The 22,653-nt window shown below is 40.8% G+C and overlaps 3 protein-coding genes across 5 annotated transcripts in view; 2 read left to right on the top strand and 1 right to left on the bottom strand.

Moving 5' to 3' along the window:
• RMC1 (regulator of MON1-CCZ1) overlaps positions 1 to 22,123 on the top strand; it is a 27,854-nt gene extending 5,731 nt beyond the window's left edge. For both annotated transcript variants that reach the window (XM_083451636.1, XM_083451637.1), the window contains exons 5-20: positions 2,143 to 2,229; positions 2,897 to 3,037; positions 3,998 to 4,101; positions 5,209 to 5,298; positions 5,413 to 5,518; positions 6,626 to 6,737; positions 7,860 to 7,904; positions 9,382 to 9,435; positions 9,820 to 9,948; positions 10,250 to 10,356; positions 11,586 to 11,705; positions 12,489 to 12,566; positions 13,906 to 14,010; positions 14,205 to 14,273; positions 20,250 to 20,475; positions 21,937 to 22,123. In XM_083451636.1, coding sequence (XP_083307762.1) covers positions 2,143 to 2,229; positions 2,897 to 3,037; positions 3,998 to 4,101; positions 5,209 to 5,298; positions 5,413 to 5,518; positions 6,626 to 6,737; positions 7,860 to 7,904; positions 9,382 to 9,435; positions 9,820 to 9,948; positions 10,250 to 10,356; positions 11,586 to 11,705; positions 12,489 to 12,566; positions 13,906 to 14,010; positions 14,205 to 14,273; positions 20,250 to 20,475; positions 21,937 to 22,016 — 1,653 coding nt within the window. In that variant the 3' untranslated portion in view covers positions 22,017 to 22,123. The remainder of the gene's footprint in view (positions 1 to 2,142; positions 2,230 to 2,896; positions 3,038 to 3,997; positions 4,102 to 5,208; positions 5,299 to 5,412; positions 5,519 to 6,625; positions 6,738 to 7,859; positions 7,905 to 9,381; positions 9,436 to 9,819; positions 9,949 to 10,249; positions 10,357 to 11,585; positions 11,706 to 12,488; positions 12,567 to 13,905; positions 14,011 to 14,204; positions 14,274 to 20,249; positions 20,476 to 21,936) is intronic.
• RIOK3 (RIO kinase 3) overlaps positions 1 to 22,653 on the top strand; it is a 910,199-nt gene that overhangs the window by 23,120 nt on the left and 864,426 nt on the right. The gene's annotated exons all lie outside the window — the stretch shown is intronic.
• NPC1 (NPC intracellular cholesterol transporter 1) overlaps positions 12,415 to 22,653 on the bottom strand; it is a 46,715-nt gene continuing 36,476 nt past the window's right edge. The window contains exons 25-26 of one of the 2 annotated variants that reach the window (XM_083451583.1): positions 22,603 to 22,653; positions 12,415 to 13,309 (exon numbers count right to left, since the gene is read on the bottom strand). In XM_083451583.1, coding sequence (XP_083307709.1) covers positions 13,305 to 13,309; positions 22,603 to 22,653 — 56 coding nt within the window. In that variant the 3' untranslated portion in view covers positions 12,415 to 13,304. Of the gene's footprint in view, positions 13,310 to 22,033 lie in introns of those variants that run through there. The other variant, XM_083451582.1, reaches the window with a different exon arrangement.

Genomic DNA, 22,653 nt, shown 5'->3' with positions numbered 1-22,653 from the left:
TAACCTTCAGTTTGCTGGTTCATAAAAAAAGTTTCAAAATGCAAAATGGAGTCATCTCACTTTTGTTGGGATACTGCCAGGGAGACAAAGTCCATCATGACTCCACGTTGTCTCCGGACATCCATCGATCTCCCGTAGACACGCAGTATCAGCAATTAGCGACACAAGCTCCAGAAATAGCTTGCCACATTCCAGAGCTGATGCACGCTCTATCAGCAGATAATTCACGCAGCGAAAGATGCACTCAGGAGAGCATATTTACAAGTTTATTCAGCGTTGATCAGAACAAAGAAAAACATGACTGCCTGCTTCAGTGTTCAGGCACAGACAGAGAGAAATGAAAGCAAAGACACAACATAAACTTCCTGTCAACAGGAAATACGCAGACTCTGTGACTCACAAAGCCTGCTCCCTTTTAAGGTGGAACGGAAATATCCTAACAACTTTTATTATTGTATTATTCAGAATGCTTTAGGTTCTAGTTGCCCACCATCACCAGTATTCTTGCCTTTAAAAATAATGTTGACCATCAGCAAGGTTTAGCCAGTAGCTCTCATTTTACAGTGATGAACATTGGGAGGTGAGGAAGAGAAAGCTTGTTCATTTAAGTGAATCAGATTTCATAGTTTGAAGTATTAAAATCCCCAAATCCGTTCTTGAACAAGCAGTAGAAAGTAACAAAGAAGTCCCAAGCATATATAGGAACCTCTCTTGCTTATAATCAATTTTGAAAAGTACTCAGCCACTTCATGAGATTGCAGTGCAATCTTGAAGTGCAGTTTCTCTTCCCATTTAGTTAGTCTTGCAATCTGTTCTGAAGCATTTATTCAATGGAAGCACGTGATAAGATTTCAGTTATCCTGTCTTGAAAAAGCTAGCTCACTGTGCTGATGTTCATAGTGATATGAATCAATTCTTCCCATATTTCTCCAAAATCCAGTTTTGTAATTTACCTGCTTGAGTGGATTCAGGAAACCACTAACTCTGCGCAAGCAGCTATGCTAGCTCATGCTGTCCCATGTCCCTTCATCATGTGTTCTTGAATGCATGGAGAGGGTAGTCTGAACTATGCTTGTGTACATGCAATTTATCCCATAGAACCTACATCCTTGTGATAAATCCAAATTATGTGAAGCAGCTTTTAGAGTCACTGTGAAAGTCCAATCCATCGGTTTTCTGTTGTTGGTGTTCTTGATGAATTTCCTCACCTTTCTGCAAAAGTACACAAGTTGTGTCGTAAGACAGACTATTCTGTGATTCTGGTGTCTCTGGCTGACCAACTTTTCCTGAAAACCTCAAGACTGCTTGTAGGTGTTTTCTAATGCTCCAGTCAATCTTTTGTAGTTTAAGCCTATTGCTTCTTCTGTGATCCATAATGGGCAGTGTGAATAGCATTCAACAAACATTCTACCGTTATTTTTTATCTTTCTTAAACCTAGTAACTGATGCAGAGTATTTCAATCCCCTGACAACTCAGGGGATTAGAATTAATTCAGATTAATTTTGCTTTGTCCATTTTTCACCATGCTTCTAGTCACTTAGAATGGAGCATTATGAGTAACATCTAACACAGATAGTTACAGATACAAGTAACAGATACAATGTAATGATTGGCATGACTGACATTGGATGGCTTTGCTTAACATGTGTGGATTTGCATTTTTTCGCGAGAGGGTGATGAGATAGCCATGTTATCAGATGCCCTGTTTTACAGTATAACTGCTACAAATCTTCAGTTGCATTTGAAAGCTTAATGTTGCAATGAACTTAGTAGAATTTGCTCTGAGTATGCATGCATAGGATGAGATTCTAAGTTTAGTTTCATATTTCTTTATTATAAACTAAGCTTTAGGATGCTTGACAAGGGTATGTGATAATATAATACTTGTATTTGCACAGTGACAAATTTGCAGAATGTACTGTATATGATAAAATATTGTCAATGAGGATTCATATTTGCTTGGAAGCTTTACTTGCACACCACAAGCACTTGTGACACTCTTGAACACGGGGGACTCCTTTCTAGATTAACTGCTGGAACTGAAACATGTAAACTAGAACAGGAGACCCATGATAATTCTGCCTTAAATGAACTTGTATGCATATTCGCCTATTTCAACTGAATGTTGTTTGCTGTTAAAGACCAAGAATGCCAACATTTTAGGATTCTGCTGGACAGGCTCTGCAGAAATCGTCTTCATAACAGATCAGGGAATTGAATTTTATCAGGTAAGAAAAACAATCTGATTTCTTTTTTAAAAAGTATGTTACGTTGTTCTGCCAGATTTGCTCTGTTTTAAAGGCCAAGTGACATTTCAGTGCCAGATGAACTAAATCCTGTAATTTTGTGTGTGGCTTTTGAAATTTAAATTTTCCTTTCCACACTTAAGTAAACCCATATTTGTGAAGAAGGAAATGAATATTCTGATACAATACTGCAGGAAAGATCTATCAGCAGTGCTCCTAATTCTAAGCAATTAGTGGGACCACAAGAAGTGAGGTTAAAGGGAACCAGGAAGAGGGTCTTCTCAGTAGTGGCGCCTGCCCTGTGGAACGCCCTCCCAGTAGATGTCAAGGCAATAAGCAACTATCTTACTTTTAAAAGACACCTGACGGCGGCCCTGTTTAGGGAGGTTTTTAATGTTTGATGCTGTGTATTGTGTTTTTAATATTTGGTTGGAAGTCGCCCCCAGTGGCTGGGGAAACCCAGCCAGATGGGTGGGGTTATTACTACTACTACTACTACTACTACTACTACACAAGTCAGAAATTTTGACAACCAGATTCTGCGCATTCTGTGTGCCCACCTAGAGCAAATTTAAGTATTTCTTAAGATTAGCAACTGTAAAATTTATTGCATTTTTGGAAATATACTGGAATTTGTTTGTGTCTTCAGGTGTTACCAGAGAAGCGAACTTTAAAACTTTTGAAGAGTCAGAATATCAACGTAAACTGGTACATGTACTGTCCTGAGAGTTCAGTCATTCTTCTGTCTACCACAGTTCTTGGAAATGTTCTACAGCCGTTCTATTTTAAGGTAATAGTAGTAGTCGAGTGTCCAGTGTTATCATCCACATTGCTTTAATTAGCTGCTCAGAGAGCTTTTAAAAACTATGCTGCGTTTCATTACATTCCCTTGCCTTTCATTTGCTCCCAAATATACAAACCTCTCCTACTTCCTTTGGTTTTAAGCTTGGCTATGTTTTATATGGCACTTGGAGGTGCTGTTTGTATGCTCTGGTCAGCAAATGGTTTATCTGGAAGACAGTTTTGTGCGGAGGGTGTGTGTGTGTTGGAACTTGGAAGCATCATGGAGCTGCAGCGACCCTCTACTTCTTTTCATATATCTACCATCTGTCCCCAGAATTTATGAAAAACACACCTTCTATTCAGCACCTGCTTTGACCTGTATATTTTTTTTATGTTGTCAAGATTTCAAAGGAAAAGTCTCCAGCAAAACATGTCAGAAGTCAGTCATAATGTATAACTTTTGTTTTAACCCCATAACTTAATTTCCTTTCCCCCAAAGATGAGGTTTTTGAAAGTTGATGTAGTAGTGCAGGTCACAGCTGCAAATTAATTTTGAGAACAAACTGTAAGGTTGGGGGGGGGGGGGGCGGACAGATTCAGAGCCAGCAGAATATTTTTAGATGACAAAGTAACTTGGACATTTTCTAGCTTCAGTTTGTGCTAGCTTACTTAATAGTTAATGTTGGAATATTAAGTAGCGAAATTGATGCCTCGGATAGGTTAGTTATTTAATGAACAGGTCACTTAATTGTAAACCTATTTTTGTGGATCATTAAAATCAATGAGTATAATATTAAGTTTCAAATTTAGAATTGCAAGTTTAAAACTTCATTTTACTGCTTGGTACTGGACATGCTCAAGTTTCTGAGAGAAAATATTGTGGGCTGGGATAATTTTTATGCAAACCATAAGAGGAACCACATAGAATTAGAATTATATGCAACATTTTCAACATGCTTTCTTCTAGGGTGGAACTATGTCAAAGCTGTCCAAGTTTGAAATTGAATTACCCGCAGCTCCAAAGGCGTCCAAACTCAGTCTTTCTGAAAGAGATATTGCTATGGCTACAATGTAAGTATTATCGTGGGGTTTCCCCCCTACCTTTAGATTTATGTCCTAAAATGTGGACACGTTGCCCTTAATATCTCTTCCTTTTCTTTCTTTCATACTAAGCAATTGGTTTGCTCTACAGTTCTGTTTCCTAAGAGAGGATGTGAAATAGCTACAGATAACAGCCACTTTCTAAGCCCACTTATTTCAGTGAGCAAAGGAAAGAAGAAACTTAAAATGTACACAGCAGAGCAAGTTACTGAAGCCTAGTTTGTTTTGAATTCAAAGAGTTCCCTCTTGAACACCTTAAAATTGATTTCCCCCCCTAAAAGGAACTTCCTGAGACAGACAAAGACCCTGGCCCAATCCTCCCTATATTTGGTACATTCTCTTTATTTGGTTACTATAAGAATGCATTTCATCTTTTCAGCCCAGAATCTTTAAATTCCCCTTTCCTTTCAACCTGAAAAATACTCGTCCTTTCTGCGCAACTTTGAAGTTGCACCTATCCTTAGATCCATGGATTGGCACCTTTTAAAAATTAATTCTGTATTAATTTCAGTGCAGGAGTTAAGGAAACTTTTAAGTCTTCACCAAAGGAAATAATGATTCTACTGTGATGGATTCCACTTATGGAATTGTGAGCCTTTATTTAGAAGCATTATCAATATAAAGGTAAAGGTAAAGCGGCCCCTGACCGTTAGGTCCAGTCGTGGCCGACTCTGGGGTTGCGACGCTCATCTCGTTTTATTGGCCAAGGGAGCCGGCGTACAGCTTCCAGGTCATGTGGCTAGCATGACTAAGCCGCTTCTGGCAAACCAGAGCAGCGCACAGAAACACCGTTTACCTTCCCGCCAGAGTGGTACCTATTTATCTACTTGCACGTTGATGTACTTTCAAACTGCAAGGTTGGCAGGAGCAGGGACTGAGCAACGGGAGCTCACCCTGTCGTGGGGATTCGAACCACCGACCTTCTGATAGGCAAGTCCTAGGCTCTGTGGTTTAACCCACAGTGCAGTATTGTAAATTATAATGGCTGTCAAGAGAGACCTTAGAAATCCATTCATACCCTTTTCTTTGAATTTTACTCATGAGTTCATACAAAATAGAATAATTTTATCTCCTTAGATATGGGCAACTTTATGTTCTGTACTTGAGACACCACTCACGGACATCCAACAGCACAGGAGCTGAAGTAGTTCTTTATCACTTACCAAGGCAAGTTTGTCTGTTATTTATAATTTTGATTGTTAAGAATAATAAAATAATAATAAAATCAATGCTCTTGATGATAATACACTCTCTGTCTCTCCATGCTTAAATCTACCACAGGGAAGGCTCCTGCAAGAAGTTGCATATATTGAAGTTATACAGGACTGGCAAGTTTGCACTAAATGTTGTGGACAACTTGGTGGTAGTTCATCATCAGGATACTGAGGTACTACTTTTCCCTGTGGTTTTATTTCTCATATTAAACATTAACAGCTGAAGCCTTCCGTTTTATCTTCCTTTGCCTGCTTGTGCTTCTGATTGTTAAGATCATTCATTATATAAGAGAATAAAGTTATGTGAAAGTTGTAGCTGTGTAGGGCATGACACATCTTTTAAGAACACTGAAAGAGCCTGCTGGATCAAGGCCATGGTCCTTCTAGTTCAGCATCCTGTTCTGACAGTGGCCAACCAGATGCCTGCGAGAAAGCAGCAAACAGGCTTCAAACACAAGAGCCCTCACCCCTCCTGTGCTTTCCAGGAACTGGTGTTCTAAAGCATTACTGCCTCCAACTGTGAAGGCAGAGCATAGCCATTACAGGTAGTAGCCCCCAGTAGCCCTTTGGTGAGATGTAGATACCTTCATGTGCAAAAAGAATTCCACTAGCACAACAGAACTTCCGCTGTTCCAGAGGCTCCGCCCTGCCTTTGCTACTCCAGTGCTCGATGGCTGTTGATAGTCTAGGAACAAAGCCCACCACCATGTGTCGTCATTTTAAAAAACCAATGTGTGTAATTAATTATCATATCGTAGAATGATGGAGGACGATGGAAGAGAAGTAAATCAATAACTCCATATTGTGGTATGATGAAACTGGGGAGAAGTCCTGTTAAACCAAGAGAACAAGAGGAGTGGGAAAAGGAGAGGCAAAAGGGAGCCTGCATGCGAAATAGCTGTGCTCAGTGTTTGGGGGAAATTGGTGAATGAGATTGTATGCATGTTGACCTATTACGAGTATACCTTCACATGTGAGTTTAGGCAAAAGACAGCTGGTTCCTGGCAGCGCTGCGAGTGATTTTGCTAGGGTGGTTAAATGGACAAGTTGTAATTCTGACATGCATCTAAGTATGCATGTGGTCTGATGGTAAATGGGCTGTATGTGAGTTTTGGCTTTGGTCCCACTGTCTGTTAGCAGTTGGCCCTTGAAGGTCCTCCACACCTCATATCAGAAGTCTGACAAGGCTACTCCACCATTTTTGCACTTTTCCATATACGTATGAACTAGTTTTGATGATGTGCATCACAAGGGAACTTATTTCTTTTTGTCAATTTTAGACCTCTATTATATTTGATATCAGACTCAAAGGAGAATCTGATGGCACAGTTACCCTTCACCAGCTTGTACTTCCAGCTCGATCTATACAACCCTATCAGATTCCTGTGGCAGGTAGGGGTCTTTTCTGTTTAACTAGCTTGGAAATCTAGTTAGTAGAGAGATCTAAAGAAAGATACTGGAAAATGTAACATTTGACTGTACATCTATCACTTGGGTTTCCATTTTATTTAACAACTAAGGAATAATATTGTTTAACTTTTGCTAAATGTTTCAAATATCTTGTTCACGGGAAGAAACAGTATCATCTCTAGGCCGTTGGCTGTCATTTCCTGGAGAGAGCTAGCAGGTCCCCTGGCCAGGGGGAAGCTTCCCCTTCTTGTGTTTGCCCCCCCCCATGAGTGCAGCTTTTAAGCAGCCTGTGTCTCTACACCAGAGTAGTCTTCAGCTCCATGTGAAACACTGTGAAAATTTCATGCTCAGCTGTCAATTAGAACGGGATTTGGAAAGTGAAGACTGGCTCTCTGAAGTTGGCTAGAGTCTTTGCTTGCTGATCCTTATACAAGGATGGATGGAAATTTGAGTGAGCTGTATGAAAATGTACTGAGAAGCCCCTTGTCGGTCACTCCCCGACCATGTGCCTCCACCCACAGTGAGTGTAGCCGAAGTATCAAGGGAAAGTGTGAAGACCAGGTGCTGGGAGCTTTAAACCACCTGGCAAATAACCTTCTGCATCCTGTGTCATCTGGGTGTGTTTCTGCCCTTATGCAAGCCCTGTCTCTGCAGGCTCAGTTCTGACATTTGGGTCACAACATGGTACACAGGAGATGAGGAGTGGTGCTGCTTCTTAACCACCATTTCATGGGCACTTTCTCCAGATTCTACCCAGAACTCTAAATATGCCTATAGCTCTAAAACAAAAGTGATCCCTTGAGGGGAAGGTATTGGGGACCCTGTGCAACAAATAGTCAACCTTTGTGTTGGCTATAAATGATTTAGTACTGTAGCTGATTCATCAGTAATGCTAATAAGCAATCTATTTATTTTATCTATTTTTTAGATGAATTTTTTGTTTTAAGTATTACAATAAGCTCTGGGCCTAATCCTCCTAGACCATAGCCTTAACTCCTCAAGGTATATTGATATGGAATAGATTTCTACAGTGAATCTTCATCAAAACAAATTAATCTCTTCAGGATCATGAGTAATTGATACAATCTCTTTCTCCATGTGCAGGTCCAGCTTCTGTAACCAGTCAGTTCCCAGTTCCCTGTAAACTCTGTATCCTTCAACAGTTTGTGTTTTGTTCTGAAACTGAACCCCATATCTTTTCTCTCTCTTGTGTGATAAACATGTTGCTTTTTATATCTGGAGGGAGCAGAATTGAAAAATATTGCAATAGAAATATGCATTGAATCTTTGAAGAGTATAGAATAGCACTATTTGGCATTCAACACAGTCCTATTCAACTTTACTTGGGCATTCAGTTGGGTTTATGCCCCGTTAAGTGTGCACACTCTTATTTCCCCAGCCTTATGAATCAATAACTTTATCACGTGATAAGGCTTGGAGGGTGGTTGGGGTGCCAGGATTAAGCTTGCACATCTCCCTTTTGTATATTGTTAGTCACATAACTGGCACGCGGGTGGCGCTGTGGGTTAAAGCCTCAGCGCCTAGGGCTTGCCGATCGAAAGGTCGGCGGTTCGAATCCCCGCGGCGGGGTGCGCTCCCGTTGTTCGGTCCCAGCGCCTGCCAACCTAGCAGTTCGAAAGCACGTCAAAGTGCAAGTAGATAAATAGGGACCACTTACTAGCGGGAAGGTAAACGGCGTTTCCATGTGCGGCTCTGGCTCGCCAGAGCAGCGATGTCACGCTGGCCACGTGACCCGAAGTGTCTTCGGACAGCGCTGGCCCCCGGCCTCTTTGAGTGAGATGGGCGCACAACCCTAGAGTCTGTCAAGACTGGCCCGTACGGGCAGGGGTACCTTTACCTTTACCTTAGTCACATAACTGTTTGGATCCAGCTCATAAAGTGACTTTGTTTTTGCCCCCCCCCATCATATATTTATTTCTAATAAAATATAACCAAATATAATATATGCCAAAGAAAATAGAATAAAAATAGGATATCTAGAGCTGAGCATATAGGAAAAGATTTATATATATACAAACACACAAGCATAACAAATGTCACAAAATTCAGAGTAGCACAAATGGGTTTACTTTCTTCCGTACCTTATTATTCAAGTACATTATGAAATGGCTCCATTTCTCAATGAAGATATTATCTAGTTGTCTACCCTCTCTTCATATATGTCAGCCTAACCTACATACTGTGTTTCACATTTTGTTAGTCATTCTCTCATGGATGGTGTTCTCATTTCCCCCCAATTTTGACAAATAGCAATCCTAATAGTACAGTGGTACCTCGGGTTAAGAACTTAATTCGTTCTGGAGGTCCGTTTTTAACCTGAAACAGTTCTTAACCTGAAGCACCACTTTAGCTAATGGTGTCTCCTGCTGCTGCCGTGCCGCCGGAGCACGATTTCTGTTCTCATCCTGAAGCAAAGTTCTTAACCCGAGCTACTATTTCTGGGTTAGCGGAGTCTGTAAACTGAAGCGTCTGTAACCTGAGGTACCACTGTAATAGTAATTTTGGCAGCATTTAAGAGGTGCCATGAAGTGACTTTGTAGACACCTGAGACCTTATAGAGCCTCTCCGGCCAATACACTTCTGTGGAGTTTTGTTTAACATTTAGATTCTTCATCCTGGATTGTCTTTCAGCCTGATATTATCATCAGTGCAAGCGAAGGTATGTCTGAAGCTGTCAGAGCTCTTCTGTTTTCATCAGTTTGTGTAATTACAATGCTATATTTTTTTTAAAAAAACAAAAACCCACAACCAAGTATGTTCTATCCTCGTATTTAAGAAATTAAAAAACCACACTCAAGTGGGTTGGTGGAATATCTGACTCAATGAAAAGCTAGTTATGAATCAGTAACTTCTAATGTAGTATAGTATCATAATGTGGTTGTAAGGGAATGTTTGGTCTGATGTTGAAGTCTGTTTGTACAAGCATTATATAAGGACAAAGATGCTATATGTAAAGTCTGGCTTGGAAGTGGTTCATATTACTGTTGTAAGTTTAGATTCCTTTTGGAAAAGGATTTGCTATTGGTTTTTTCTTTCTTTCCAGGTTACCTCTGGAATCTGCAGGTGAAACTGGAGCCTATAGTAAATCTCTTACCAGACAAAGGAAAACTAATGGACTTTCTTCTTCAGAGAAAAGATTGCAAGATGGTTATTCTTGCTGTGTGTTCTCAGAGTAAGATTTTGCTTCCAGTTTCCAGGAGCTGTTCTTTTGAAAAACTTTGTAAGAAGTTAATTCTAAAAGCACTCTCTTGCACACTATGCCATTTCCATATTAAGTACCTAAAGTATCAGTTATCTGGCCTCTAGTTAGCATAAGAAGATTTAAGAGTAACTATATTATGGTGACTACCAGCTAGTTTATTGTAGTATGAAATGTAGTTCAGAGCGATGCATAAATACAGATACTAATTTGCAGAATTTAATATGCCAATGTTCCTTGCCACTAATTTTGTTGTGTGTGTTTTTTGTTGCAGTGTTAAGTGAACCAGACGGAGGATCATTGAGTGTGGTTGCTACCGTTTTTGACAAACTCAATCATGAATATAAGAAATACTTGGAAGCAGAGCAGACTTACAATATGGCAAGTTATGAACATCATTTTCTTTGCCATGTGCCTTGTATATACCGTTTCTGATTAGCAGTAATCTTTGATCACTGATTTGACAGTGTTCAAATCTGTAATTCCTTGCACAATGAAAAGTAGATTCTCTAATACACACACACACACGTAACTAATGCTCAAACATGATCACTGCAATCCCTAAAAAAGGAACTAGTTAATTTTTAATTTGTGGGGGGAAATAATTCCACACCAAAGCCCACTAAATATGTGAAGCTGAATGTTGGAAGATTCAGGACAGATAAAAGAACGTACTTCTCCAGGCAGTGCATAGTTAGGCTTTGGAACATAACTCCCATAGGAGGCAGTGAGGGCCACCAACTTGGATGGCTTTAAAAGAAGATTAGACAAATTCATGGAGGATAAGGCTATCATTAGCTGTTACCCATAATGACTATGCTCTGCCTTCACAGTTGGAGACAGTATGCTTCTGAGTACCTGTTGCTGGAATCTGCAGGAGGGGAAAGTGCTTTTGTGCTCAGGTCCTGCTTACGGGCTTCCCATGGACACCTGGTTGGCCACTGCGAGAACAGGACAGCCATTGGTCTGATCCAGCAGGCTCTTATAGTCTTACGGATTTGAAGGCATTGCCATTTTGATTAAAGTTATAGTTCTGGTTTAATCCTGATCTTATTTTGTATACCTTCCTTTCTTTGAAGGTCACAGGGCAGTTCACTGCATAAAAATACATCTTTTGTGTTCTCATTTTGTAACAAAAAACCAGAAACAAACCAATAACCCCCATCCCACAAACACATTTAAAGGCCATAGATGGTTTAATCAGCCAAAAGCTCTGTTATAGAGGAACATTTTCACTTGGTGCCTAAAGGTACGTAATGAAGGCACCAGGTGAGCCCCCCGGGGGAAAGCATTCCACAGACTAGGAGCCACTGCAGAAAAGGCCCATTCTCATGTTGCCACCCTCATGGAGGAGGCACACGAGACATAAACATGGATTTCGGTCATTGGAATCTATTACCAAGTAAGCCGTGGTAGCTGACTAAGTCACTTTTGAATAGACTGATTAAGTTAATAAACATTACTTAAATTCAGTAATTTCAGTGGGTCTACTCGAGTATGACTTTGTCAAATACAATCATTGCATCTAGGTGTCAAGGTATAAAATTAATAAGTGTTATGAGCACTTCAATATATGTTATATCACAAAATATTTTCTGGTATTTTTTCAGGCACTAGAAACTGGGCAGAGCAGAAGCAACCCAACTCCCAAACGGCCAGTTCGTACCCAGGCAGTTATTGATCAGTCAGACATGTATACGCATGTTTTGTCTGTCTTTACTGAAAAAAAGGTTGGTTGATATAGACACACCAGCATGCTGATTTAGCTTCATAGGTCTTCAAATGTTAATTCAAAGGGAGGCAAGTATTAGTCACAGCTGACAGTAACTAATACTGTTGTGGTAAGCAGAAGGTAATTTGTCAGTCTCTGAAGCAGGAAGAAAGTCTGAATAGCTGTCAATCAGACACTTTAAACCTGGGGGTTCTTATCATGTCCCCCGCCACATGCTGTCTTCTCCATGCTGCACCAGATATCTGACAGGTGGTCTCCCTAGTGTGTAGTGCTCCTCTTCTGGCTGCTTGTTATTTCTCACTGAGCTTTTACTGCCCTTGTCCACATCATTCCTAAAATGATAGCCAATCTTTTCACTGGCTGAAGAGCAGAGAGGACTTCTGTACCTGTGTGCTGTAGGTACAAGGACAAAAATTGAGTCGATGGAGGCCATGGGAAGAAAGGCGGAAGCAAGGACTATGGCTGCAGGTGGGGTGAGAGAGAGGAAGTTGGTTGACAGAGAGAGAGCTTATTTTCTGGGGCTCAGACCCCACTTCTGCCTTGTTGTACTGCCTCTTGGGCAAGTTACTTACCTTCTAGGCTCACCAGTTTGACTTCTGTAATGAGTGTTTTGTGACTGATGATGGTCATGAATGGGACACATTCCCCCCGGCAGACATTTTGTGACACTTTCTCAAAGGTAGAAACGAGTCCACAAACTAAAAAAATGACTTCTGATTTAAACAGATTCTTTATTGGAGTTGAAGCATCTTCTTTAGTAAATTCTCCTTTTCCTGTTTAGGAAGCACCTCACAAGTTCACTATAGCTGTCCTAATGGAGTATATTCGCTCACTCAACCAATTCCAGATAGCTGTTCAGGTAAAAACTGTAAATGTCTTGTTATATAAGATTATGATTCTCTATCCTGGTTAACTATTTTTAGACTGCACACTAGTTACCAGATTTTGAAATATTAAAGCTGTTTATTTATTAAGTAAAATGAATGTCTGTATAAGGGGAATGAGCACATTTTCCACATTCTTTTACAGAACCGTTGCATTAGTTTGCATGTAATGATATATGACGTTTTAGAGGCGATTTGAGGTGACAGAGCAACTTGTAGATATCAACTAAGTATAAATATGACAAATAGCATTGTGAAGAGTTTGGGCTAGTAATGAACAGATGTGTTGGGATCAAAGCTACAATTGTACACATTTTTTCCCTTCTGAAACGCTAGAGTGTTTGCTTAGTCAAATATTCAGGATTGGAAATGAGCCTTTGTAAGTGTGTTAATTTTGAGCCCTTGTGTCGACATCATAAGGTTTCTAGTTCACGTGTGAAGGTACATGCATCCATACAGTTGGAGAAAGTCCAGTTGTTTGCCACCACCTGCATTACCCTCCTTCATATGGAGAGCTCTGCTCACCAAACAGTGTTAGGTAGGCTGGATTAGTCTTAAAGGTAGTATTGAGTTTCAAGTTGCTTTCAGCTACAGCTCCTTCCATCCAGGCACTTGAACTTCCATTTGCTTGTCCAGTCCTCCTGCTCCAAAGGCCACAAATGCTAGGGAACTATCAACAGGGCAGGCTCATGAGAAAATGTCTCAATTCCCTTTCAACCTCCAGAAAAGAAAAAAGAAAAATCTGTTTGAGTATTCTTAAACCCAGTAAATCCCTTCGCAGCCGAGAAAGTATGGAGTTGAAAAGAATTTAGCACAAGTTTGAAGAAAAATCCAGAGTCAGAGAAGGGATCAACCTTGCTCTGTTCAGACTTCATATCTGTTTCTTCTGCCTTCTTCTCACTGGCCAGCTGGCCAAGAGGTTGAAGGAGGACGAGCTGCAGCCAAAGAGCTTACTAACCTATCTGACGAGTTCAGAGCAGGGTAAGGGGAACCTGTGGCCCCCTTCATGTGATTGGACTCAGACTCCCATCAGCATGGCCAGGGATGATGGGCGTTTGCATCTGGAAGGCCACGGGTTCCCCATCTCTGCTATACAGACTAGTAGCCTTTAGCTCTACTAAGTTCTAGTATTGAATTCAGAAAATTATAGTATTTTTTTTTAAAAAAAAAACCACCCTGCATGTATAAGTCTATGTGCCCTTTTTCAGTTAACTTTTCTTGTGTTTCACCCCCTAGAACTAAGGTGATAACGTAGTAGTTAAATACTTGCCTAGTTACTACTGGTTTAAACAGTCTTTTTCCTTGCCTCCTTAGCATTATCTATATGAACTGGTTATCAAAACCCTTGTTCAGCACAACCTATTCTATATGCTTCACCAGTTCCTGCAATATCATGTTCTCAGTGATTCAAAACCCCTGGTAAGTTAGTTTCTTTTGTCCTTCACCATACAGCTTTCATTGCTTCTTGGTTAATTCTATGCTGCCCTTTCACCAGACTTTGTAGGTGTATCTTCATAGCAGGAATCTGGCTCACACTATTTTCAACCATGCTACTTTTAGGTTTTAACACATAATTGTGAAGTATTGAGACACTGTTGAACTTCCTGTTTCAGGCCTGCTTGTTACTGTCATTAGAGAGCATTTACCCTCCAGCTCATCAGCTCTCCCTGGATATGTTAAAGGTAAGTAGACAGAGAAAACTTTTAACATGTGAGTTCTTTGTCTGCTTATATACCAACAAGTAATCATGAACAAGTATAAATGACCAGAGCTTGTAAGTAAGGTAAAGATATAATCTCATGCCCAGAGTATAGAAAGGATTCAGGTCTTACCTGAATAGTAGATTTATTAGGTGGATGATGAAGTATTCAGATTGGGCTGTTACTTTTGCATGAGACTCAGACAGGAGAAAATAATTGTGGGAGGTAGACCATTTCTCTGACTTGCCAAGCAGGAGCATCACAACAAAAATCTAAAACTAAATTAAACACAAGGCCTACCTCCCCCTGCATAACACATGAACAGGAACAAAAGTAAAGAAAGTAATGTGTAGCAGCATGGGGGGGGGGACCTGCATATCAAGAGAACAAACCCTCCATGATAAAACTCAAGCATATAATAAATTATAATGTCATATACAGTGGTACCTCGGGTTAAGTACTTAATTCGTTCCGGAGGTCTGTACTTAACCTGAAACACCACTTTAGCTAATGGGGCCTCCTGCTGCTGCCGCGCCGCCGGAGCACATTTTCTGTTCTCAACCTGAAGCAAAGTTCTTAACCTGAAGCACTATTTCTGGGTTGGTGGAGTCTGTAACCTGAAGCGTATGTAACCTGAGGTACCACTGTAATGAATATGGTAATAAACCCTGCTCATGAAAATGACTCAACTGCAGACCCACATAGGGATGGTTCTGAATACTTCATTGTCCACCTAATAAATCTGCTATTCAGGTAAGACCAATCATCCTATTTATTATGGTGGACGATGAAGTGTTTGGATTGGGACATACCACAGCAATTCCCAACTGGGCGGGACCCAACTGCAGTTGAGCTGACTATAGGACCTGATGAAGAACTGTGCGGCCAAAGGCTGCATCACTTGAGGCTAAAAGATCTAGCTTGTAATGCCTAGTGAAAGTATTGGCCAATGCAAAGATTATATGGAATCCTGTTCACATTCCAGGTTCTCGGAATAGTTTGGAAAGATAAAACTCCTGACTGAAGTGAAGATACCAATATGAAGGTGATTTTCAAAGGTCTGAATAAGCTCTAATGCTGAAGAGATCCACACAGTGTCCATGAAGCTGTATTTTGCAACATCACTTCATCAGTAAAACAGCCATGTTGTGTGGACTTACTATGCACTCCCTGAGGATTAACTGAACATTGGCAAGTAGAGGGCGTGCAGGAGAAATTCTATTCAGTTCGCATTTAAAGATGATCCCTGTCAGTTGGAGATTATGCAGTAAACAAGATGATATCATGGCACTACATATTCAACCCAATTTGGACATTTGATGACATCAGAAAAGGAACAAGAGAGCACTTTTCTCTTGGACATTACATGCAAACTACTAATGGGTGAAGAGAACTGAAACAGATGCCAGAAAATTAAAATCAATTGATTTTCTCCAGAAGATTAACAAGATCTTTTATCTTGGTGACATACAGTTCTATCCTAAATAAGCATCAATTTGACCTCATGGCTTTGAAAGGTTGCTATATATAACATCGGATTGGAAGATGGCGGCTGTAACAACTTCTCCTTCATGAACCCTCTGGATTACAAACCTTTTATAGCCTTTTATAGCCGTCTTTTTAGCTGTTTTTTTTAGCTGTTTTTATTAGACTTTTAAATCATTTTACCTCTGTTAGAAGTTTTAATCGTTTTACTTCTATGGTTGGCCAATATACGTATCAACAAGGATATTCAAACCTTCTGCTGATTAGTAACGCCGCCTTGAAGATTGGGTTACGCTGAGCAGTGGAGGAGGAGTAGCAGAGGAGTTGCGGCCATAAAAGATAAGTTCTCTTTTGTCTCCGTTTACCTCTACTTTGAACCTCCGTAGTCAGTGAGACAGCGACAAATGGGTCATGGCAAGCGACCAAGATCTGCTGAGAAAGGTTGTTCACCTCCAAGAGCAAAGCAGTCAAAGCTTGAATCTCCCCCACCATCTACTAACAATAACAGCAAAACGGAGCAAGTAACTGTTTCTGCGGTCGAAACATACAACCGCTTCTGGCCTCTGTATGATCAAGGAGAGTTGGAAAAGCTAGCAGATTCAGCGGGGGATGGAAGCCATAGGGAAGCCCTCCCCCCTGACACCTTAATTACCCCTCCGTCACTGAAACGGGAAGCATTAGGGCAAACAGCCCATGATTTAGTACCTGATCAAATACAACTGGTAATCAGGACTTTAAGCTTCATTTTCAAGGAATTGGAGGGGATTTCTTTGTCATTGAACAAACTTTCACGGGCCCTTCTGGCTCATCTACCTTCCTCAACTGAGCTATCTAATTTGCATCAACCTCCTGTGCAGCTTGTAAGTGCCTTAAAGAGACAACTTGACCAGAAATCTCTCCTTAAGGACCTAAGAGGCAGGCTGCCACTGCTCCAAAGGAATAAGCAATCTTTGATTTTTCAACCTAACAAAATATGTTTATCCATTTTTTCCCGTGACGCCCCCAGTCTTAGGTGGAATAACCTGAGGATGGCTAAAGGGTACCTTCGTGATTTGTTAAATATTCCTTTTTTCCAGATAGATCTTATATCTGTAGCACCCCTAAACGCCACGCCCTGGCCAAGGAAATTTATGCTCTCCTTCCAGTCTGCAAGGATCCCACATCTTCTTGCAAGACAAAAAGATCGACTGGCACCCTGGGAGATTGTAACAACAAGAGTCTTTAAGGACATGAGTGTTAAACCTCTTTTTGCCAACTTCTCAACTGGCAATGAGCGCTCATTCCCTTCTTCTGTTCCTATAATAACGGGAAAAACACCTAGCTGGGTATCCCCTGTTCCACCTGCGACCCCAAGTGCCCATCTAGTTACGTTGAGGAATGATCCAACTGCAAGCGGAGATTGGAATATCCCTGAAGAGAGAAATCTTATCTCCTCTTATGGAAAACTCCCTTCAGAAGAACAGCGGGCTATTCTCGATAGATTGGATCTACTCAAACAAAGACTTCTATCGCAAGGGGACCCCTCTATACCGATGAGAGAGGAGAGCAGGCGCTCCACGTCCCACATGGTGTCTCCATCAAATGCCCTGACAATTTCTCAACCTGTTACCTTGTTACCCCCTACTGATCTGAATCAGCAGTCACCTGTTGACCTACAACATCATTCTACCGTGGAGGAAGTCGATAAACTCAATACTCCCATCTCAGTCCTTATGCCCAATCAAAATATGGAAGTTGATGACTCCTTTGCCTCAATGCCTGAGCTAGAATCTACCCTGCCTGAAGATCACCAGGAAATGACTATACATGCACCATCCTCACGTTCATGTCCTTTAATACATCTGCGTGATAATTCCTCCCCATCTGCGCAGCAACTACAAGTGATGGCTGGAACACCTCTTAGCGCTACCCTGGTTAAGACTGATAATTCTGACGGATCCACTAGTGTAGCCCATCAAAGACTTGTTACTACTCACCTCAATGAACAGCATCCGACCTCACCAACTTTGCCTAATTCTTCCTTCCCGGCAAAGCCCTTCCCGCCCGTTAATGTTACCAAATCATCGATACAATTAACACGGAAGAAGACCTTATCCGCACAAACTAAAATTACCGATTTCCTTATGGGTCCTCGTTCTACCTCCAAGAACCCATTAAACAACTCAAAGTGACAATTACCGGGACAGCACAAGGACTCGACATTATCAATACTTAGCTGGAACATTGCTGGTTGGAGAACCAAAAAATCAGACCCCGAATTCAGGAAGTACATAAATTCATTTAAAATCATTCTATTCCAAGAAACATGGGATGAGGAAGAAATTACCATAGACGGCTTTGATCTTCTAACACTTCCGGCCTCCCCTTCTTTGAAAGGTGGTCGCCCCAAAGGGGGCCTTTTGATTGGGATTTCACTCCAACTTCGCGCCAAATTCACTCTGGTACGGGCTTCCCCGCCTTTTGCTCTATCTGGACTGATCACAGAAGGGAAGTCCTCATTACTAATTACTAATGTTTATCTCCCCCCCGAAGGCTCAGCGCCTGATCTTGATTGGAGATGGGAATCATTTGAAAATCACCTACTGTCATGTCATACTAAATGCCCTAACTCGTACTCCTTAATTGGGGGAGACTTTAATGCTCGTATTGCCACAAATTGGGACTTACTAACCAAGTCCAAATGGTGGACTCCCCCATGTTTGGACAATTTTGACTTGGAACATGCCAGAATTAGAACTTCAAAGTAGCTACTTTACAGATATCCAGCAGGGAAGCATTGGCAGCAAAGACCGCCGACATAGAGGCTGAACTGGTAGAGTGTGGAAATATACGTGATGGAGAAGGTAACTTAAGAGACTCATAAGCCGACAGCATGCAAGCACGTAGCCATCTGGATAATGTGGCAGAAGAAACTTTCTTTCCCAGAGATGAAGTATGAAAAGACACAAACAAGACACCTGTAGTTCTAATGTTCTTTGTACAATGGATCTTCAAAGCCCGCCACACATACAAAGAATGCCCAAGCCTTTTCTTATGGATGCTGTGGATTAGGACAAAACGTTTGAAGCACCAGCTCCTGTTGAATATTAAATCTTGAAGGTACTTTTGGTACAAAAGTGGGATCAGTGCAAAGCACAACCTTGTCTTTGTGGAAAATACAGAAGTGTTTAGTCAGCGATAAGGAGGCAAGAAGGGCATCCTTCAACTGATCAATTAAAGAAGCAGGCAAGTTCACATTCAAAACTTCTGATAAACCTTGACCCATTGGTGACAATGAACTTTGCTCATTAGACCCTAATTGGGCATCAGCAAAACCCTGAAATTTAGGCTCAGAATCAGAGGACATGGCTATGTCATTTATATTGCCAGCAGGTGGCAGTAAAACCTCACTAGATAACTGAGCCAGGGCTGGGTGGCTGAGTCATGGATTGCTTTGAAGGAGGTTTGTTTACAGGGGTTGACCTTACCAGCAGCACTGGGGGGGGGGGGGGGGAATGATGGCCCTTAACACGGAAAGAGTGATTTGAGTGACTGTGAAAAGTATTAGAGGACCCTGCTAGGTTTAGCTGCTTCAACTTTTGTTTCGCTTTTTTATGTGGAGAGGAACCCAAACCTTGCAAAGACTCATAAGGACGCCATCAAAATTTAGTGGGAGGAAATTGAGCCACTGAAGCAGACTGCTGATTCCGTTATTACTGCAGGCAAAACATGTCGCAACAGCCCTTTGCACCGCTGCAGCAGACAGGAGAGAAAGGAGTTGGAAGCTTATTTTCTTTGTCCCTTCCTTTCTTTGCAGAAGCAGCGATTCTTGAAGAAAAGCTGATGCGCTGAATAAAGGGTCCAAAAGGACGCTGAGAGTAAGGCGCAGAGCAGCTGTTAGGGAAGCAGCACACAGTCGCTGCAGGAGGCAGCCTGTGACACAAAAAAGTTGAAGGAAAAGGCAACTCAACCGCTGGCAACAGCCAGCAACAAGGGGAAAAGATCAAAATTAAGAAATTAATGAAAAAATAGAAGTAAAACACTGAACATAGAATAGGGAAACATGTTTAGCAGGGAGACAGTGGTGCTTTTTTCTTTTTACCTCAGCAGAGGACACATAAAAGGACTGACACCAAACAGTAACAAAGACAGGCAAAGTTGCCAATAAACAACTAAGGAAGAGGAAGATTACTAAGTAACTTAAGAATAACAAAGAAAGTAGTTAAAGAGGACTCAGCTGACTAGCAGTCAGCAAAACATTGAGAGCTGGGAGAGCCAAACTGCTCAGTCCTAGGCAGGAGGAAAAAAAACTGAGGAGAAACGGGTCTGCCTCCCACAATTCTTTGCTCCTGCCTGAGTGTCCTGCAAGAGGAACAGCCCAGTCTGAACACTTCATCATCCACCATAATAAATGGCAAGATCATTCCCCCTGTGTGTTGAATTTAGGGCTTTCATTAGTTCGGCAGCCACTAATTGTAGTCACTTTGCTTTCAGAGACTTTCTACTGCAAATGATGAAATAGTGGAAGTTTTGTTGTCTAAACATCAGGTACTGGCTGCCTTGAGATTCATCAGAGGTATTGGAGGCCATGATAGTATTTCTGCTCGAAAGTTTCTTGATGCAGCAAAGCAGACGGAAGATGAGATGCTATTCTATACCATATTCAGGTTCTTTGAGCAGAGAAATCAGCGATTGCGTGGAAACCCTAGCTTCACTCCAGGTAAAGTGTCCATTTGCAAAGCGGGGAGGGAAGTGTGTCAAGATAATCCCAGCCAGCCTTTATCTTTTTATAGAAAAGTTTATTAAACAAGATTGTGTCTTGTAAATCTTAGTAAGCTGGGATAGACTCAAGGTTCAGCAATCTGTTCTTGTACTTTTGGCCACTTACAACCAACGTTGGTTCCAAATCTGCTTTACTGGTAAATATTTTCAGTGAGCTTAAGAGAAAATTGGAAAAACCGCTGTGGTTTATAGAGTGAATTTGGGGACTTGGCTAAGCCATTTAAATGGAGCTTGGCCACATTTTAGTGAATATTCGTACAAGTTTATTAAGATAACTGAACAGTTGAGGTATTAATACACAACCTATGGTAAGTTGCCCCTGCCCTCCGTAAGCTTTCTAGACCATACATTATAACACACTAGCTTTTTAAGAAGTTTAAAGCACTGATTTACAGAGTTCAATTAAAGATAACCCACCACAAACTGTACTGTTTTGCTCTTAAAATATCATTTCTGCAATTAAAGGCACTGTGTCTACATTTTGAATACTGATTTGACAGATTCTTGTAGAATGTGGAAAATGACAACTATAGTAAAGAGCATTTAATAGATGGGTAGTGGTTATGGGGAGTCTGCTGCTATATGTTTTGGGTTTTAGGAATTCACTTTTAGTCAGAGTGACAGAAGTGACACCCACCGCTCCATAAGAGTGCAAGTGGAAGGAAGACTTATTTTGCTGTAGCTGTTTGGCATCTGATTACATTATACTCACCATCAACCCCTTTTGATTTAATTGTGGCTAACCTGTTTCTTTATTTTAATGGAGGTACTCTGCATATGACTTAATTACTTTCCTTGGCCGGGGAAGAGTATAGGTGCCTAGATGCATGCATATATCATTTTTACCTTGAAAGTCCTCCACACTGAAATCATGAAAGGCCTTCTTTCATGTATACCATGGTGTGGATTTCTTAGTAGCAGGGTTTAAGCATAACAGTGATAAAGAACATAGAAATGCATCCTTCCCCTCAATTTGATTAGGTATGTCCCAGTGTTTGCGGCAATACAAGGCTTATGGGAATCTGCTAGTCTGAATGTAATTTCATATTGTGACTGATATTGCCAAGAAAGTCTCATGGACAAGAGGAGGGTAGAGAAACCATTCTAGTTCTGGCTGAAGTGGCATGTTATTTTGATTGTGCTGAGAATCCAGTTTTGTCATAGTAGTAACTTAGCATACAACAGCAGTACATATTACTTAAACTACTTCCAGTTCATCAACTCTTAGTACAGAGTTTCAGTGCATTGATGTACTATGTTATTGAGCTGGACCAGTGGTCCTGTCTGACAGGTAGTGTGACCAGTCTAGAAATCCTCAGGAACTGTATTCAAATTAAATAAAGTACTGGGAAGGTATTTCAGATTTAATTCCACACAGTCTTTTTTGTTTGTTTTACAGGAGAGCACTGTGAAGAGCATGTTGTGTTTTTTAAGCAGGTTTTTGGAGACCAAGCACTAATGAAGCCTACTGCTTTCTGAAGTAGAAAAGCTATACGAAATGTATAAACTTAATTTATTGCATTTTATGTACTGATACTTTTGACCTACAAAAATTCCTATTTTATAATAAAGTATATATACACACAGACCCTTTGGCAAATTATTAAAATATTATTTTTCCACTAATGGCTCATTTGTCTCTCCTAAAAATAGAGCCACAAATTGCATTGACTTGCATTTAAAAAGTAGTGTCAGTGGGTCAGCAATTTACTCTCATACATGTCACTTTAGATTTCATCAGGAATGCAAATTCATTGTGTGAAACACTTTCACAAGAATAAAAACTAGAATGTATTAAATAATAATAATTTATGATCCTTCCAATTTTAGTAACACTGTAACTGAAATATGCAATACTTCCTGAGTCCAAGTTGTTCAGAACTACTGGTCATCTACTTGGGTAGATCTCTAATCTGTCCAGTAATAGTGGTTTGTAGTTGTGCGACAGTAGTCATAGAAACTTGCTGAAACTTATGGTGAAAAGGGCTTCAGGTAGAATTCAACGAGTCCACTGACCACTTTGTTTAAAATGGCTAGAAGAATAAGAGTCTCTCTCTCTCTGTACCTTTGTTTCTCTCTTGTGCTGCACGTGCTTTAGCTTTATTTACTGAGGGTC

This window comes from Podarcis tiliguerta, assembly GCF_965153285.1.
Source record: "Podarcis tiliguerta genome assembly, chromosome: 7".
Taxonomy (NCBI): domain Eukaryota; kingdom Metazoa; phylum Chordata; class Lepidosauria; order Squamata; family Lacertidae; genus Podarcis; species Podarcis tiliguerta.
This window is presented reverse-complemented; position numbering and strand designations above follow the sequence as displayed.